Source organism: Triturus cristatus, chromosome 4_1 (genome assembly GCF_964204655.1).
Source record: "Triturus cristatus chromosome 4_1, aTriCri1.1, whole genome shotgun sequence".
NCBI classification, from domain to species: domain Eukaryota; kingdom Metazoa; phylum Chordata; class Amphibia; order Caudata; family Salamandridae; genus Triturus; species Triturus cristatus.
In genome coordinates, this window is record NC_140585.1 from 1,017,347,700 (window position 1) to 1,017,368,312 (window position 20,613).

The 20,613-nt window shown below is 42.4% G+C and overlaps 1 protein-coding gene across 1 annotated transcript in view; it reads right to left on the reverse strand.

Annotated features, from left to right (window-relative positions):
- The window catches only part of RELN (reelin), a 1,440,257-nt gene that overhangs the window by 80,218 nt on the left and 1,339,426 nt on the right, over window positions 1–20,613 (reverse strand). The window contains exons 54-58 of the mRNA XM_085653954.1: window positions 17,502–17,677; window positions 14,585–14,691; window positions 14,049–14,291; window positions 7,194–7,369; window positions 957–1,030 (exon numbers count right to left, since the gene is read on the reverse strand). Of these exons, the coding sequence (XP_085510080.1) occupies window positions 957–1,030; window positions 7,194–7,369; window positions 14,049–14,291; window positions 14,585–14,691; window positions 17,502–17,677 (776 nt within the window). The remainder of the gene's footprint in view (window positions 1–956; window positions 1,031–7,193; window positions 7,370–14,048; window positions 14,292–14,584; window positions 14,692–17,501; window positions 17,678–20,613) is intronic.

The following is a 20,613-nucleotide window of genomic DNA, read 5'->3' on the forward strand; positions in this document are numbered from 1 at the left end:
AGACATGACACGAAAGTCTATGGGCCACCTGTATCAACCAATTTTCCGTTTACAAACGGGCTTATTTACAGAATCAGCCCGTTTGTGAACGCAAAAATGTCTTTTTACATTTTTCAAACCCTATTTTGTGATTCGGTAACCTGTTACCGAATCGCAAAATGGGTTTATGATTCGGTATTTGGAAGGGGAGTGTTTAGGGCATCCCTTCCAAATACCGGATTGTAACAGTATGTATGAATGTTTTGTGACTGTGAATGTGGTTGCAAAACATTTGCAATTTACCACCAACTTCAAATTGGTGGTAACTCATTCGCAAAAGGGAAGGGGTCCCTGACCCCTTCCCCTTTGGGAATGTTTGTAAAAACTTTTTTTAGAGCAGGCAGTGGGACCACTGCCTGCTCTTAAAAAATGAAAAGCAAACTTTAATTTTTTTCTTTAAACGCAACCCGTTTTCCTTTAAGGAAAACAGGCTACATTCAAAAATAAAGATTGCTTGATTTAAAAGATATCACGGACATGGTCCGATTACCTAATTGTGATTCTCAGAAAATCGCTATTAGGTAATCGCTATTTCCAAATTTGATACATGTGGCTCTTAATATCATAATTGTGACTTACAACTCGTAAGCAACACAGACACTTTGACTCCTTGTGTTTTTAACTATCTCTGCATAGTGAGCAAGCAGCGACCGTGAGGTAAAGAGACATGTCCTAGAGCAGATGATTGCGTTCACCTTGCGGTTTGTCCCAGACGACATGGTAATATAAATGTACTTATAACACTTGAGTTAGGAAAATATTTAATTGTCTACAAAATACACCCACTGGGCCATGGTATATGCTCTACCATTACACACATCTTCATGGTATATTCCCAATCATTATATTTTCTACCATTTATATTTCCCAGTGATTCTTGTGCGCTTGGGTACAGCGTGAATTAAAAGTAAAGCTACCTGGACTCCTTGCTGTATTCAAGCATCACAGAATGCTGATCACCACACGAATTGGCCTCACATCCAACCACAATCTGCAAATCAATGACAGAGACAATTAAATAAATTAGGAAAGTGCAGCAAGTAAACTTAAGTTCGTGCGAAGTTGCAAATGCTCATCACCTGCAATATTTTGACTCTTATACAACTTTGTGAACTGCCCAAAATTTGAACAGCTCAAAAATAAAGACAGCGTGGGAAAACGTCTTCTAAATTTGGAAAAATACTGCAAAAACATGTAGCGAGTAAATTATCTTAAAAAAGATTTTGGGGCATATGTATCAACCGAATTTTTAATCGCAAACGCTGCGATTCGCAAAAAACAGCGTTTGCGATTAAAAATTCGCAAAACGGGATGTATGAGGCAAATTCTCATCACAAATTTAAGGAATCGCTAATTTAGCGATTTCTTAAGTTTGCGTAAGCATTTAAGAAATCGTAAATTGCGATTTCTTAAATGATATGTACCACGCACCAAAGCATTGCGAATTATCCTTAAGAAATCACAAATTACCACCAACTTCTAGTTGGTGGTAATTTGCGATTTCTGTTAAAAATGCACTTTTTGTAATTTCACGAAGTGCCACGTGGCGCACATACATGCCTTTAGGGAATGTATGTGCGCCATATGCACATACATGCTCATTTCAGGGGTGCATCAGGGTGTCATCATGACACCCTTGCACCTTTGAAATTATGCTCAAATTGCGATTAGCAAATTGTGAATCGCAATTTGAGAATTACTTCCCATTCATTCCTGTGGGTCTCCTGGCCCATAGAAATGAATGGGAAGGTATTCCTTAATTGCGATTTCGCAATTTGCTAATCGCAATTAAGGAATTTTAAGAAATCGCTAAAGTTTTGCCATTTTTTAAATACATCCCGTTTTGCAATTCTCAAATAGCGATTCTTTAAAAATCGCTATTTGAGAATCGCAAATGGAGATTTTGATACATATGCCCCTTTATGATAAATTTGTTAGCATCATTTTTTTATTTTGCAGTGAAAGCTTTGCCGACAATTGAAATTGTTACATCAGGCACACAAAATGTGATTGGAGTTCTTGCAAATAGTCTAACCACTGCCAATCGTTCTGGGTAGCACACCAACCCATCATTTTTGACCTACTGTGCCATTCGAGGCCTGCTTATGGAAATCACTATAGACCCTGCTACTCATTGGAAAAGCCCATTCCAAGCTGCCAGACAAGGATCCCTCTAGAAGGGAACACAAGCAATCCCAGACCAGTTTTGGCCTTCGTAGGCCTAGTCAGCTAGGTACATTTTGAGATGTGGGTCTTGCGCTCACTGTGCCATTGGACTTAAACTGCACCCTTTTGACGAGACCTTGTTGGAGCAGGATCAAGGCTGATTTGCATCTGAAGGGTTCCTGTCTGAGGTGGAATGTGGGCAAAAAAACAATAGGCTGGATTGTGACTCAAGGTTACTGCTATTGTCTGACATTAATTCAAGCAACCCACCCATCACATTGTTGTTTTCGCAGTTGATGCCCTAAGTTTGACGGCAATGTCCAGACATGTCTCCTGCTCACTGACCTTAGAACTCAAGCTAATCCTTACTAATGAAACCTAAGCAGGTAAAAACCAGTCTGGGGTTGCTTGAATTCTCATCGATAAGGGACATAGCCTAGAGGTTCGGGCTGGACCGTTCCTATTGGCGCAGGACAATGACTCATTTGCATGAGGGGGTTCTCAGTCTTAGGTGGGACAATGGGCAAAAACATGATCGTCAGAGCAATCGTCAGTAGCTGAGATTAATTCAAGCATTCCTTTCATCACATTGTTGTTTTTACTGCAGATGACCTAATTGCAATTAGTATGTCCAGACGTGGGTCCTGTGCTCACTGTGCCATAGGACTTAAGCTAAACCTCACTAATGAGACCTAATTAGGACGAAACTGATCTGAGGTTGCTTGTGTTCCCACCGAAGAGCCTTTGGCCGAGCAGTATGAGCTGGACTGTTCTTATTGAAGCAGGTCTCTGTCTATAGAGGCTCAGCGGAAGAAAAATTATGATCTGGAAAGCAGGCTACAGTGATCGCCGGTGGTTGAGATTAATTTAAGCATTCCTTACATCACGTTGTTGTTTCTGCTGAAATCAAAGTTGGACAAAGGTGGTTTACTCAGCAAACTGGGTAAAAGTGAAATGTTTTCCAATTTCACCCAACTTTGAGGACGTTGTTTATGCTTCACCAACCACAGTTATTGTGCTGCGTTGCATCAGTGGGAGAGGCCATGACTATGCCATGTCTACTAAGATAAAGCACTGCTGAGCTCTTCCCAAGCTCTGGTGCACAATTTGACTGCCTTACGCCACACACATAACTTTGCACCATAGTGCAAAGGTGTATCTGTGTGAATCTAGCTTAAGTTTTGTACAGAAGTATAGCCTTCCAGTACAAAACACTATAATTAGTTTAACTTAAAAACGTTTCCCACTTTGTATGTGTACTGTACAGTGAAGCACAAATGCAAATTGGCAATGGCTTGTGCATGCCTCAAGGAAGTGTATTTTCTGGCATGTTAGCAGGTAGGGCTTTGTGCCAAAAACCATGGGTAGAAGCATGAAACGCCAATGTAGTACCAATGGGACACCCTCTTGACGCAAAGTAGTGCAGTGTTAAAACAAGTTCTGCACTGGAAAGTAAATCTCAAATTATCACTTTGGGACAATTCTCGTCACTTCTAGTGTCTTTGCAATAGTACAAAGTGTTGATATAGATGGCCATGTGTTCACAAAAAACAGTCTAAGTTTCTCACTGCTTCTCATACTTTTAAATGAAATTCCTGTTCAAGCCACCACTAATCAGGCAAGGTTCAGTAAAAATTTCAAGCAGAGAGGGACGGATGTTCAACTAGGACAAGGAAAAATAACTAAGAATCCAATTATGAGAGGCCACTTAATCCAGACAGGGCTGGTAAAAGGATTACAAATACAGTGACAAATCTGCAGGAACTACGTAGTTACTGTGTTTTTCACCTTGACACGTAACCGCCAATGTGACAGCAGGAGCAGTTTGCCACACATACCCCATATGCTAAGAATTGCCTCCAGTATGTCAGCACCAACATTTTCCACGGGTGTCCCAGATGCCAAATATTACCTCTAATATGCCAGTGTCATTATTTTGCCACTGATACCAGTTATGCAAAAATTACCTCCTGTACTTCAGGCCCAGCTTTTTGACATGGATATCCCATATCCCAAATAGTACATGTAGGATGCCAATACGAAGTATTACCTTTACTATGCATGTGCAGTATTTTCTAAAATATGCTGTTATGTTAAGATTTATGTCCACTATGCCAAGCACACCCCATTCTCAATCACTCATGCTCACCCACTAACACTCATTCTCACTTTCATTTAATAATTCTCATTCCAACTCTTCTCCCCCTTGTTTTCACTCATTCAGTGTCACTTGTTTGCACCCACTCGCTCCCACTCACTCTCACACTTCCTTATATTCACTCTTCCTCTTGTTCATTCTCATTCAGTCTCATCAAGTCATTCCCTTGTTCTCATTCCCATTTGAACTCCTCTCTCATACTTTCATACTCACACATATTTGAGCTCAGTCTTACTCTCACTCAGTCTTGCACTCATTCTTACTCTCACTCATCAATTCTCATTCACTCACTCATCACTTATTCATTCTCGTTCACTTGCATTAAACTCATGTTCTGGGTTATTTTCAATCATTCTTAAAACTTCCACTAATGGTTACTCTGAATCACTCATTATCACTCACTCCGACTCACTAGTGTTCACTCCCACTGTTCAATTTTCACTCACTCTGACTCATTTGCATTCACTCTTTCACCCAGGCATTCACACTCACACAATCTCAATCACTTGCACTCACTCTTACTCATTTTCAATCATTCTATGTCACTTGACTACTCACTCTTAATCTGACTCACTCATACTCACTGTCACTCACTCACCCATTCACCCACTCCGCCACTCATTCACTCTCACACACAGGTAGTCACAGATACACACAGAGACAGGCTCGCCCACCCACAAACAACGTTTAAAAGTATTTCTTTTAATTTCCCTTGCTGTGTGAGCAAGTCCTGCTTGAGCCCCAGCTGCTCTGTTTATCTTTGTGGTAGCCGCCCAGCTCCTTCCCACCTAAAATATTACTAAAGCATTAAAGTGAAACCTTGAGGTCGCAGGTGCAGGTTTCTTTCTCTTGCTTTTTTACCCCCACTTTCCTAACTATGACGAATTTGGAAAGGGTAGGGTGACAGGCTGATTGATGTGTAGCCCTGGGAGGGCTACAGTGCCCAGAGTTACATCAGGAGTGACACTTCAGCATGTCACAGATGCTGGGTCCCTGAGGCCAGGCCAGGGATTTCCCTAAATGTATACAATCCCTCTGATGACTGGTGCAGGTGTCTTCATGGCTCTGCTGTCAGCTATCAGACACATATTACTGCCTCAAAGGTCGCTGCTTGACCTTAGGACTGTTTTTTTTTTTATGACACCACCAGTGAATAATGTTGGACATTTTACTGCTGATATAATAAAAACAGGTCAGAAAACAAGGAGGGCAGAGCCCCGACACACTAGAGTGCAAGCCACCACTGATTTATTAGGATTGAAACCATTTGCTTTGAATCATAATCAAAGAAATTTAATTGATCACAGAGTAGTAGGTTCGCTTTTGCAGTGTCCTGAATTACACACATTCATTAGTGGGAGGATCCCAGACACCCAAAGCTACACACTTCCTTTTGCCTCTTCTCCACTGACAACTTGATCAGAAGAAGAAGTACACACCAGAACAGGAAGAACACCTGACTTATGGAATGCCTTACATATGTACTTCATCGGAAAATGCTCAGGGATGATCTTGCTTGCCTTCTCCTTTATCCTTATAAGAGATTTCATATTGTGCTGTAACGCAATGGAAGTTATACAAATTCTCTAAAAGCCAAAAATAGAGTTTTGCACGTATGCTTTGGGCTTTGCACAGAGAGCAGGCTAGCTTCTTGGGCAGTGCTTGGGGTTTCTTTTGCTCAGCGTCTGAAGTTTTTTGGCAGGTGGGACTCAGCACTGATACTTCCTGCAGGGCTCTGGGCAGACAGAAGGAAGTACGCTCCCATCTCCACACCTGAATCAGCCTTGAGCATGGTTGGTATTAGAGAGGATTAAATCAATGGACGCCAAGCTCAAAGAAAGCACTTTGGATACCAGTTTTAACAGTGGATGCAGTATTGGCCAATTAGATGCTGCATCACCCATCGCTACAGTCCAGAAGAGCAGAAGGAATGGGGGAGTCCTTCTCCTATTTTCATTATGGTTCACAGCTGAATGAGACTGACTGCCACAGTACTTTTGCATTCACCAGTCAGTGTCCTGACAACGCGCCTTCTATTTTCATGAACCACAAAGAAAATAAAAGAACGGTGTTTCTCTTACTCGCCACCAGGATATAGGTTTCTATGTAGAACAGCGGGATAGCAAGCAGCACGACTGCAATGCAGACTCCACACGACTCACTAAATGTCTGGTGCCCGTGCCACATGAGTAGTGCTCAAGTCAAACTCTTCAGGCAGCTTGCAGTGGAAGTGCCTTTCCCTCAGTACATCAGGCTTTAAAGAACCAATGGTAGGAAGACCAAGCAGAAGGGACGAACTCTGGAGCACCTACGAGCATGAATAGCAGATATGGTTTTAGTTTCATTTGTATTTTGTTTGCAATTATGTACCTTTATGCAGTCTCCTTCCTTTTTGAGTTGGTACGTAATACTTGCAGTTGATCTTGATATGTTCCTCCCCCAGCTAATCTCTCTATTCCAGCCTCCATTATGTTCCATTAGTAGAGACTCAGTCACACACCACCCACCTTGTATTTTTGCTTTCCCATGAGCCCCTAAAGCCTGCATCTCAGAGAAATTCCTTGCAGTGCAGGACTTTCTCTCCAGTCAGCTAGAAGTCAAGAAGGACTGACCAGTACCACTCAACCAACCAACCAACTAACCGTCACCAGGGCTCCTTGTAATGATTGATCCACAAGTCTGTAAATCTGACATTCTGAATTGTGTACTCTCTCTTTCACATGCATGCATGTGCCTGGCACTGGCAGCCTCCTGAGAAAAATGGCGGCCCCTGGCACATGTATTTTCACGAGATTACACAGAGTCGAATGGTCAAGGTAAATCTCCTTACCTTAAACTGCATCATGTATCCTGGCTGGATAATCAGCTCCCGCGAGGACAGGATGTTGTGTGTCTTGTCCTTTCGCTTGTTCGGCCAGTAGAGGTGGAAAGAGGGATTTCCGCAGAAACCCGCAGTTCGTACTGCATTTGGGTAAAAACTCCAGTTTTCCTCATGGGAAGTTCCTTCTGTGACAAAATAACAATTGTGTTTAAGAGTTTAGAACATTCTCATTTATTGATATATACTGATAGTGTAAGTGCAATTACAAATCATTGAGGAATAGTACAACCTTCTGACAAAGTAGTGACAGGTCTCAGATAAACATACAGACACTCAGTTTTATTTTCCGACATCAACCAGGGGCAATGGTGGCGGGTTCAGAACCTGGACATGGTAACTGGATGGCATGTAGTGCCTCATTCTGTGCCAAATCCTTTTTTCAGGCCCACAAAGTGTTCTGGGAAATATTATTTGACTGTTGCAAATTTACCCTAGCCAGTTTGTGCAGGATTCGGAGTTTTCAAGGTCGGAATGAGGAACAGCATCGTTTTTAGAGGGGTCAGGTGTGCAGGGGAAGGCTTTGCGATACGAAGGTGGGCGTTGACTTGGTTATGCTATGCCATCTGTGTTTGCTGAGTGGTTGAAAACCCAAGGTGCCTCCTAATCGTAGATGGCACTGAAAAGGTATGTAAACTATAAAGCAATGTACGGTGTGAGGTGCAAGTGAGTGTATATCAGAGTATAAAGTAATGTACAATGAAAGCAAATGTAAAATGTATATTATACATAAAGGTATAAAGATCTGAGTGACTAAGAAGGTCTGTACACATTTCGGGAAGAGACTTTTTTCCGGGATACCTCTATATTGTAGCAACATTTTGGGGGCCGGCACTGCAAAAGCACAGCCTTCAGTATAAGCCATTCTCATTCCCTTAGAAGTCTTTACCTGAAGGAAGCTAAGACCATATCAATAGAACATCTGATATGCAATGAAAATTATCTCAAATTCTCTCTGGTTGCCCTGGGAGCCAAAGTAGAGCCTGGGCACTGACACAACATGGACTCTACGAACGTGTGACGCGGCTTTGTGGAAGTTTGATGCAAGCTCAACACCATGCGGTCATGATGTAGAGGCAGAGTGAAGAAATTTACTGAATGTGACAATGGACCTGCAGGCAAACGTGAATTCATAAAATAGGAGTGGTCAAAGAGGAGAGATTGCTTACAAATGCTTGTTTTTAATTAAGTTGGATATGTCGACGGTGATAGCTACAGGGAGGACATTTTAGATTCGTGTGTGATGTGGAAAAAAGGGCTGAGTAGCACCTGAGAAGACAAGTCCAGCACTGGAAATGTCTGGTAGTTGAAAGTCAGGGCAAGAATATCAAATTTACTTGAATAATAATACAAATATTACAACTAAGCTAAAAAAAAAAACTAAAAGCTGTGCATGATCTTTGAATGTTGACTCTCTGTCATGGTTATATCACAAAGCAACATGTTCAAAAGGACACACACACAGTATCTATGTACGTTAACAATGTGTCATTGTGATGTCACAATGTGTCATTTCATATGAATGGCTCCATCTTGCAGTGATGTGACAAAGGCAACAGCCCAGCAGTGCACATGCATTAAGCATCAAAGGCAAAGCTCTTTAGAAGCCGGTATACTGGAGATGTCCTACGGAGTTCCTAGATGGGAGGAACCAAACCTATTTAAATACAGACTGTGTCAGTGATTCCCATGGGAATTGCTTGTATGTTAATCCAGGTTGTGTGGAAATCCCGGTATGATTTCGGACCTCAAGTCGAACACAACATTTCTAAACAATGGCCATTTGGTCCAGATTCTGTATCTAACGGCTCCCCATTAGCAATACATTCCGCATCAACAATGATACTATGCTTTCAATGCCTAACCCAGCACATTTGGAGGGCTGAATTTCCCTGACAAAGTTTGCACCAAACAGCACACTTCTTAATCAATGTAGCTGTGTATTTACGTAGCACAAGTGTTTGCTGTGCCCTGGAACAAGCTATTTTAGTAATAATTTAATTTTGTTCATGCATAGTGTTAGAAATGGGGGTCTCTAGTTGGCAGTGGCTTTCACCCTGTCCAAGTAGGGGCCCTTCCTTGTAGTCAGGGTAAGGAGATTAAACACCTAAAATAACCCCTGCTCACCCCCTGGGTAGCTTGGCACAAGCAGTCAGGCCCATCTCAGAGGCAATGTGTAAAGCATTTGTACATAACAGTAACACAGTGAAAACACAAACAAATGGACACCATATCAGTTTAGAAAAATAACCATTATATATCTAAGTAAAACAAGACCAAAACGACGAAAATCCAACATACATAAGCGAAGATATCACTTTTAAAATGTTTAAAATAGTTCAGTCACAGATAACTATGGATGCGTCACTTTTATCACAAAGTACCTGGGATGCGTCAAATTCAAAGACAAAAACAGGCACAAGGGAGGTGAGGTGCTGGAAAAGAAAAGCAATGCGTCGATTCCTTACTCCCAGGGTAGGTGAGACGTCGGTTCCTTACTGCAAGGGGAGGTGATGTGTCGGTTCCTTACTGCAGCACAGGGGAGAAGATGCATCAGTTCCTTACTGCTAGGGGAGGTGATGCATCGTTTCCTTACTGTGAAGGGAGGTGATGAGTCGATCTCCAGACACGCGGCCTCGGTTCCTTCCTGCTAGGCAACGTTGATGAAGAACTTGTCGCTCAAGTGCGATGGGTTGAAAATCCAGATGCGATGGGTCAATGCGGCGGCGGCAAAACAGGCGCTGCATCGATTTTCCAGATGCGTGGCAGGTGATGCAGTGATTTCTTCAGCTGCACAGCAGGGCCTGCGTCAAAGTCTGAGTGGGTGTCTCGGACGTCGGAGGCACGGTGCTCAGGACTCGGGATGTGGCGCTCTATGGGCTGCACAGCAGGCGCTGCATCGATTGTTCTGTCGAACCGCGGCAATGCATTGTTTTTTCAACCGCACAACAAGACTGCGGCAGGAAAAACAGCCGCTGAAGGTTGATGCATTGATTTTCTTCTCTTTTTGCAGCAGAAACCACCTCCAAGAGCCCAGAACTGGAATTGGCACCACTTGGCAGGTCAGAACTCCCAGCAGAGGAGTTCAGGCGCTTTGATGGCCCTGAGACTTCGTAATAGGGGGCAAGCACACGCAAACCCTTGGAGAACCTTGGCAAGCTTCTCCAGCTCTTCTTCTTGGCAGAATCTCCTCGTAGTCCAGAAGTGTTCTGAAGTTATGGTGTCAAAGCTTCATTACTTATTCCAGTTTCTGCCTCTGAAGTAGGCAAACTTTAAAGAAAAGTCTTTGTAGTGCATAAGACCTTGCCTTTCCCTGACCTAGCTCCAGACACCACACAGGTGGGGGGGGGGGGAGTGGAGACAGCTTTGTGTGAGAACATGCACAGCCCTATTCAGGTGTCAGTGACAACTCCTCCCCCACTCTAGCACAGGAAGACCCATCAACCTGGTAATGGACAATCAGGATTTTGCAGGGCACACCTCAGCTCCCTTTGTGTGACTGTCTAGAGTGGATGCACAAACAGCCCAACTGTCAGTCTAAAACAGACATGGATTCCACAAGCAGGTAGAGGTAAAGAATGGTAAAGCAAGAAAAAATGGCCACTTTCTAAAAGTGGCATTTTCAAACACTCAATTTAAAAAGCAACTTCACTAAAAGATGTATTTTTAAACCCCAAACTCCAAATCTCAATCTCTTCCAAATTAAAAGTTACACTTGTAAGAGGTTACAAGACAGCTCCAATGATAACCTATGGGAGAGATAGCCCTTGCAATAGTGAAAAAACGAAGTAGTATTTCACAATCAAGACATGTAAGACACACCAGCACACATCCTACTTTTCACATACACTGCACCTTGCCCATGGGGCTACATTGGATTTATCTTAGGGGTGCCTTACATGTAGGAAAGGAAAGGTGTGGGCCTGGCAAGTGGGTGCACTTGCCAGGTCGACATAGCAGTTTAAAAATGCCCTCACGGACACTACAGTGGCAGGTCTGAGACATGGTTGCAGGGCTACTTGTGTGGGTGGCACAATCAGTGCTGCAGGCCCACTAGTAGTATTTGACTTCCAGGCCCTGGGCACACACAGTGTACTATACTAGGGACTTACCAGTAACTCAAATATGCCAATCATGGATAACCAATCACAATTACAATTTAGACAGAGAGCCTTTAGCACTGATCAGAAGTGGTAAAGTGCCCAGAGTCCTAAAGCCAACAAAAACAGGTCACAAAAAAAAGGAGAAAGAAGCCGATAGGTTTGGGGATTACCTTGCAAAAAAGGCCAGGTTCAACACATAGTTAGTTGCTCCCTTTGTTCCCTATTAGCAGCATTGACATTATAGGCTCCAGCCTCTGAAGCAGTCAGAAAATGCCAAAGTGACCTGGGCAAGTCGTTTCTGATTACCAACGTGAGAAAGAGATTGGGGAGTTTCATGAGATTAGTCTATAAGGTAACCAAATGAAGCTGTGTTTGTGGAGTTAATTAGTGGCCAATGTGCACTGACTCTAACAGTAGTTGCTTTAGAACAGGGGTCTACAACCTTTTCCTTAATAAGAGCCACTTATGTTCAATGAAAATCACCATGAGCTACTAACATTAGTATTGTAATATTGACCACATCAGACAAGATTAGCCACCCTATGCAACATTAGCAGCAGTTATCGCATTAAGCAGGATTGCTGGCAGTAACAAAAAAACTATTTGTCAATTTGGAATGCCTTTATATCAATAGTATAGACAGTCATAGCAGGAATGCCACTGGCATCAGGTAATATCAGTAATAAGCCTCTCCAACACCAAATAATTTATCACTCAAATATCAGCTTTACATATATTTTGGAAATTCAACAATTTTGTTCTCCAAACATCAGCTTAGGAGTTATAAAAATACACACATTTTCATCCTGAATACACACTTTACAATTTTGTTACACATATAAATAAGTGAGCCAAGTAAAAACTACTAAATTAGTTGGCTGGCTGCACACAAGAGAGCTACCAGTAGCTCACGAGCTACTCGTTGGAGAAGCCTGCTTTAGCATGTCCTCCTGTCCCTCTCTGCCATTTACCAGGGCAGTCATGGACAGCCAAAAAAGCCAACCCATCACCCACTCTAAATTGGGCAGACAGTCGGATGGCTTTCCTTCTAGGGCCAGGGCTCCATCGGGCTGTCAGAGGAATACGTTAATGACAGAGCCAGTCCGCCAACCTATACACTGGCCCGGTGGACTGTGATTTTGGGGGAGAGGGTACTCCATCGTTGTTGCGACAAGTAACCTCTCTGCCAAACTGTAACTCATCCCATTAGTCTAGTCCTGACAGGTGTACCGCTACACACATAAAATAACCAATCCCAGATATAAAACATTATTAAAGAGTGGTACTGCAGGCCCAAACTACATTCAAACTGTTTGTTGCATTGAGGAGAAGGATCCGCAGGGCTCATAGTATATAACTGCAGCCTGCAGGTTTAAGGTTTCTGTACCAATAGAGCCATCTCAGCTTTAATCCTTCAAATGTAGTATAAAACAAAAAATAAAAAAAAACATTAAGGGCACCCTAATTACAAAGCCGTTTGAGGTTACTAATGACTACTATCCACAATAGCTACCTACTTGGTCTGCTTCCGTGTAAATATCTGCCAAGACTGTGTATAATCACACTGTAGCAAACCCAACAGAATGGCCAGAGAGTGGGCGCATCAAGACGTGGTTTGCCTTGTAAGCATGCGACCACCCACACACTTGTAAGTGTGTATCCAATCACAAACTTCTATTTGACCCTTCCCTCCCTGGAAAAAGTTCTTCTTCCAAAGTGGGAAGAGGAGTGAATCCCCCCAAGCACAGACATGGTGTAGGACAACGCAGGAAGGGAGTAGGTAAAGGGGTTTGCTACGCAATAACATATTTTCTCCATTGAGACAAAAAAGAAAAAAGAAAATAAATGTGCATTTTAAAATCAGGCTGCACGTCAACTGTGCTTTGTATAGGGGAAACAACAGATCATAAAATGCAACGTGATATTCCCAGTGGTATGCCTACCTAGAAACCAGTGCGTGGCACAGCTTTTCACGCATTCTACTGGGAATGTTTGCAAATTGCAAAAAAGAAATGACACTCAAATGGAGGTGTAAAACTGTGTACAAACATTTACACTTTTATGTGAATCACTTCCCAAGTGATTAATATATAAAAGAATTTTATATATATATATATATATATATATGATAGGCTATCCGATAATGAATGGTTAATTACTGTGTGTTTACGCCCACTTGGGCGCTTTTATGCATGATCTCTTGCACATACCATTATAATGAATTATTTCAATTTTGTGATCATGTATTCATTTGAAACTATATCAGTATGTTATTATTTGAATGAAACAACTGCACAGAGACAACCTTACAAGATGGCCGCTCAAATAACATCGAACCTGCTGTCATGTGAAAGTCCGTCTTTTAATGAATGAATGTATTTAAACAAGGTGGTTTGTTGCATCTTCGAGCGTGATCAAGCCGTAATGGTGAAACGCTTTTGCACTTGGATATTAAAGAATCTGCATGCAACTCTGGAGTCCGAGTTTATTTTCGTTACGGCGAGAGTAGGTGTTCTTCATATATATATATATATACACATATATATACACACACACACACACACACACACACATACATATACATTTTAATCTGATACAGAAATGAGAAATGGGTGCTGGCATCACAGGAGCTAGTAGTTGCCTTCAACCCATACACTCAAACAAATCAGGCTTAAATAAACAGACTCACGTATATGTTTCTTACCATCATCAAAAGTATCTACCAGTTGACTGGGGTTGATCTCCGCGCCCCCGATCAATATGTCATCTAGAGCCCACTGTGCCCGCTCGGGGCCTGAAACCACAAGCCCATTGGTGACCACGAATGGCTGCCACCAGCGCATGCGGGTTGTGTTGGTCTGAGCGGGTTCCGGGAGGATGATGTAATCGTGCCTGACGGAGATGTACTTCTGGTAGTCCAACTCATGAATCAACGTCCACGTCACACCTGCAAGGACCCACGCCACCCACAAAGAGGTTGGAGAATCAATACTTTTAGGAGCACCTCTAGGCAGTAAACCAGTCACAAAAATTGGATTCCATTAACATATACAAAGTGAAGCTCAAAGGAAGCTCACAGCAGCGTGAATACTGATCAAACAAAAGCTATTTTGAAGATAACTCCGAAAAAACATAAAGATGGGTAACTATAACAGCACCAGAACAGGAAGAGATGAACAACTATTTCAAATGCAATCATATTTTTGTAAGTCTCTTTCGTAAAAATTGTCCTGAACTTGCCTCCGTCAATTGAATAATCTAGCAGGACTCCCTCCTTCCGGCACCTGGGTCTGTGACAAGAAGTTATGTTGCTTTCGCTTCCAATTCTTGCCCAGTACTGCACAAACCTGAAAAGAAAAAGGAATGTAATTATACCTGCAAGATTCAGGTGGCACCCCTAACTTTAGGACTGTGTCCCATAACAAACACACTAAAAAGTGCGTGTCGCACAATCACATCATTCCAAAGTCAGCAACTTTATACAGCCGTCAGGTTAGGACTCCCGCATAAGGGTTATTTGAGGAATGCTAAAACCTGAGTGTGAGCATTTTCTATTTTTAAGCCACAAAAAGAAGATTCATTTCTTGATACACAACAGTGCACCAACAAGAACCCTCTAGCCACAGTGGGAACACCAGACTAGAGTTCAGGAGCTAACGAGATAGAATTACTGAAGTTTTTGAATGTATGTATAACTGGATCAAGTTATGGTTATTCGCAACTCTAATACAACAGTGAGAAACAAGCGCCAATTCCCAATGTTATGACGTCACTATGGGAAGTCTTCACCTCCCATAGGTTCTGACGCCTCGTTCTGGTCTGATGGAGAATGGAGGCAGCTCACTCCCTACTTCAACAACCACCTTAGGCTGTCAAAGTCACATGGAAAAATATTCCCTGCTGTGTGGCGCTTGCTTTCTGCTCTCCATGTGAGAGCAGGGCTTGCGGGTTGAGCAGGAAGAATGACACGGAAAGTGCTGGGTGGTAGAAGCCCAATTTTTTATATGTCTGGATAGGGTGGCAAGATTAAATGTAGTTCGTGTAGGGCAGGAGGCCAGGTATTTGTTCTTCAGTTTAGGTGGGGGTGGGTAAATTTAAAGGGTGGAGAGATGGGCTGGCTGGAGAATAGGTATTTGTTCTTCAGTTTAAATGTAGAAGCTGCTGGTGGTGAAAGGCAGGAGGCCAGTTATTGGTTTTTATATTTAGATGGCGGTTAAATCAGAGATTGGTGGGCAGGAGGCAGTTTCTTTATCCGGGGGACAGGAAGTAATGTTACGCATGTCTTCCGCATTACTCCTAAACCGCCCCTGCATAGATGTTGAAAACAGGGACAGACCTTGCCACCGCTCAATCTTCACGGAAGAAGCCATAGAGTTAACAGGTTCGGGCGGAAAACCCAACCCCAGCTGCTGCAGCAGAAGATCCTTCCCGCAGTGGTAGCCTGATCGGAGGATCGATGCTAATTTGCAGAAGCGCAGGATACCAGACTCTCAGTGCCCAGTCTGGAGCCACAAGGATGACTTGGGCCTGGTCGTTCATGATTTTCTTGAGAACTCTAGGCAGGAGTGGTATGGGCGAAAAGGCCTAGAGGAGGCTTGAGCTCCACTCGAGACAAAAAGCATCGCAGAGCGAGAGCCACCTTGGAAAAACCAGCGTACAAAACTGCTGATATTGCGGGTTCTCTGTGGAGGTGTACAGATCTAACCAAGGCTCTCCCCGCTGCCGAAAGAGACCATCCTATACACCAAAAAGCGGTCGACAAAAGCTCAAAAAATCCCCTGTCAAAAAGTAACAGAGGGTCGCTCTCTTCACGGATCAGCGCTTGAGTGGTGCAGAAAAAAAAGAACTGACATCAGCGCGTGGAGGTGGTGGCTACATGGGTGACGTGGACTTCGCTTCTGCCATGGACGACATCATCATGGGGACTCGACCAATGCCACCTACCAGCACCCAGGTGTCCTGCTCGAAGAAAAATCTTCCGTATCCAGTCTGATGCCTGGGAAATTCAAAGGTAATTAATCTGCGGCTAGATGTTTCTATCAGATACATAAAATGCTCAACTTCCATAATGAAAGGCATTGAGCAAATCGATCTTGGGGAGATGAAAATATAGGAAGCACACTAAGAATGTAGTATTCTAAAAGATACAGTTAAAAGTTATTTCTCAATTGGTGCAGTTGAACGATTCTTATTAGGAAAGGAAAGCTGGATGAGGGGCATACTCTGGCACTGTTGAGTCGTGTGTGAAAGGGAATTGAACCTTAGGTGGCATACACATGAAATCGAGGCAGGAATGGTTCAGCACAGATTCTGGTGATGAGCAATGTGTTAGAGGGAGGGAAAGCAAGCAGTGCTATCTGCATGACGTGTGCTATGATGTAAAAACTCATAATACTTGCTGGTGTGGTTGAGTGGCATATGAAAGGGCGGGACTACAGAGTGCACTCTTGTGTTGTGTGTCTGAAAGTAGGAAGGGAAAGCCTTGAGCGCTCACTCTGTGGCTGAATATGATACACGAGAGAGGGATTGAAAACAGTGAGTGCCCACACTGGTGCTGTTAGATGATGTGTAAGGGAAGGACACTTTGGTGCTCTTTGGTAGTCTGTGGTGTGGAAATAAAGGATGGAAGTGGTGCGAATGTACATGTCCCATCAGAGAATAATAATGTTTATTTTCTCATGTTTGTTGACAGGAAAGTCAATTTTCTAAACCTGAAAATCAATCCTGATCTGAACGTTGACACCAATAATTGTGTTTTGTTTATTATTTAGCTAATATGCTTGTGAACCTCAAACAATATACCAATTTCAGACATATATCTTTCAAGTAAAAGCCATCGACTTTCTATTCTTGCACGAATGTTGGCCATATTAGAGATTCTTACCCATTAGTTAATAGAATAAAAATACATTCCTGGTAGATATCACACTATTACAGGACACTATATAGTAGCGTTGCACAGAACCTAATCTTTTAAAAGCCTATTCGAAAGTCCACCTCTGCTTTCCCATAGAGCAGTCTGAGTTTGTTTCACTTAGCACGGGTATGATGAAACAGACATTTATGGAAGTTAAATATCTCAGTTGCACTTTTCTTAAAATTTAAGTAGAGACCTTCATCTGTAATTCAGTGCTTTAGGCAAGGGAGAGTGACATACTTTCCGCCTCTCAAATCCAGATCTTCGGTAATTGTCTGCCTCACAGCGGAGCCTCCAAAATATAAAGCAGTATCTTCAGCTAGGACCCCACACTCCGTGCACATCTTCCCACCTTCCGTGGACAGCCATAGGTCTGATCTCATTTCTTCACTGTCGAACCGCTCTTTCAAGAACGTCTACAACAATGAATATGATTGTTAGCCAAGATCCAATGCAAGGTACAATACATTTGACAACCATTAACCAACATGGAACCGATTCATAGGGAAATATTACCAGTAGTGATTTTAGGGTTTATTTCACTTCCTCAAGATGGAGTTGGTAAACAGCGTCATATGTAAAGACAGGCTTTGTTCGTGATGTCCATTCTGGATCATTTATTTATTAATGCAATATGTTTGACTGTGATGGGTTTGCTTGTTCTTCAGAAATTGTAGAAAAAGGCTTAGAAGATTATTTAATAACCTCTAGACTCTAACCAAATCTGGATTTAATAGGTCAAGCAACTTAAAAAAATCTGTTTAGAGTGGTCCTTCTTTGCCACACTTTTGCTTAAGACTACATCTAAAATCTGTTATCGTTTATAGCTTTATATTGACAAATGTGAGTAAGGGATATGGTTGTCAATCTATTAAAAGTTTATAACTATCGGTGAGGCTCCAACTATGTAGAAGGAAAAGTTACTTGCTTGGATTCCTAGTTCTGCATTGTAGGTATCCTCACTAGAGTCATAAACAACACTCCCTCCTCTTCGATTGTCAATCCATTTGCTTTATTTTTCATTTTAATCCATTACCGCCATTCAAAAAGAACTGAGGCTGTGAGGCAAACTGCCAGTACACTGCATGCTGGGAAGGGAAGCTGCTGGCTCCTAAAAGTAACAGTGTATTTTCCTTGCAGTCCTTTAATTCTTGACATGACAGGCTCCTTTTTTCTTTTATCTTTCTTTCCCTGTATGTGCTTAATAGGTGTTTTAGAATTAAACTCGGATTCCTTCTTGTTATATGCTGCAATGCGGTCACATTATATTGATTAGATGTTTTTTTATGATCTAGAAAATAAATCACTGAAAGCAGGCCTGTCATGTTTTTTAACGGAGTTAACTCTTAATTCTATGGACATTGAGGTGTTTACCACCATCTAATGACTGACATTCAATAATTGAAGAAAAAGGGTTCTGGGATCCTCACAAATGTATTTGAATATTCTATGTTTATGACTTCAGTGAGGAAACCTACGATGCAGACCTAGGAATACAAGTAAGGAATTTTTCCTTAACTCGATGAGTATCAGGAGCAGGGAGTTCGATCCCTAGTGGTTCTTGTATTGTATTTTTCCTTATGCAAATTGTCACAAACTGGTATGGATTTAAAAGTAGGAGAGTGTTTAGAGTGGGCACTATATGAATATCAGGAGTAGGGAGTTCTATCCCTTGTGGTTCTTGGGTTTCATTTAACTCATCATACATATTTCAAACAAGTTAAATTTAGATGCTGATTTAAATTACTTATTTTAAGTATCGTGTTCTCATTAGGTTTTTGTATCTTAGACTATGTGATGAGATATGTTTTTTAGGATATTGGTAGCCCGTAATAGCTCAGTTCTTGAACAGCGATATGGATTTTGTTTTACCCATAGTCATCGTTTTGTGTTGACAGACATTGGATAATTGGAAGCAACACCCACAATGTTTTTTTGAATTGAGACCAATCGGGTGCCATCGTGCTGATTGGGTAGTGTTTAACTTGGGTTTGACAATATGCCAGTGATATGTGTGCAGTGGAAAACTGGAGAAATGAGAAGAAAAGGGAGAAGTTTTGAAGTTAGTGAAAGTTTTTAGAAATTGAGTTAAAATATCTTTTCTTGGATTGCTTGTTATGTATTTGGACTGCATTATTGGTTGCTTCTGTTTAAATACTGTTGGTTTCATTAATATAGAATGCTTGTGAATGGGACTTTTGTGTTTGAAAATATGGCATTTACTAAGCGGTAAATAGTACTGAATGAATAATGTTTCAGTTTGAGTTGTAAATTGATGTAAGGAAACCGATATTGAGTCACTAGATTTGGTGTTACGTTTTTGAGACAATATGTGGAGCATAACTTAGATGTATAATTTTAACTTAAAAAATAATAGAATATGAACTAAATAGAAATATTATATAATAGACATAGATTAATATTATTATTTAACTATGGATCTGACTCTGGTATTTCTCTAACCTTTTGTCTTCTGTATACTTTGCCAGGAAGAAGAACAGCTGTGCTGCTGAAAGGACTCCCACTCTGCTGGACTGCTGCTTTGAAGTAACCACTGCCCTGCTGTGCTCACCTGCTGCCTTCTGCCCTCTTGCTTAGTGGAAAAGGACTGGAATTGCATCTTTTGAACCCCGAACCCAGAGCTCCAAGGGCTAGTTGGCTGGCATCCTGATCTGAAGCCTCAGTGACATACCAGGCTTACAGCAACTTTGGAACTGCGACTGGATTCTGCCATCTGTGAGTTTACCCTGCAAAGTGGTGCCACCCCAGTCCTTGGAAGTGGGCTTAAGGTGCTCTGCCAGCCTCTGTGGATCCAGCAGAACTGACGTATTTCCTCTGCTGCGCCGTGCAACCCCAAGCAGAACCGACGCATCTTTGCTGCTGTGTGGATTGGACCCGCTGCAAAGACTCGCATCACCACCACAGCTCGCAACACCTTCAGAACTGCCACTGCTAATTGCATCCCCTGCTCAGGCTCCTGCATCCCTCATCAACGGCAGCCTCGACTATCACTCTGGACTCTGCATCGCAGTCTCACAGCTCGTCAGAACCGATGCATCGCCTTGTCTTTGTGTCGCATCTTTGATGCTTCACTTCGCATCACAAGCCATGCTGACAGGATCCTTGACAGGAACACAGGTCCTTGCATGACAGCCTCGCCACACATTGGATCAGAAACATTGCTTCGGCTGTGAGACGCATCTTTAATGCAGATTGTCGCAACGCTCCACAAACCAGGTCTTAAGGTACTTTATTCAGTGGGCCTGACTGAGTCCCTGTGGCTTGCCTATGATTCACCATGGTAGGCCTACACTTGTGACTTTGTCCTGGTACGGCGCAATCAGATATCCAC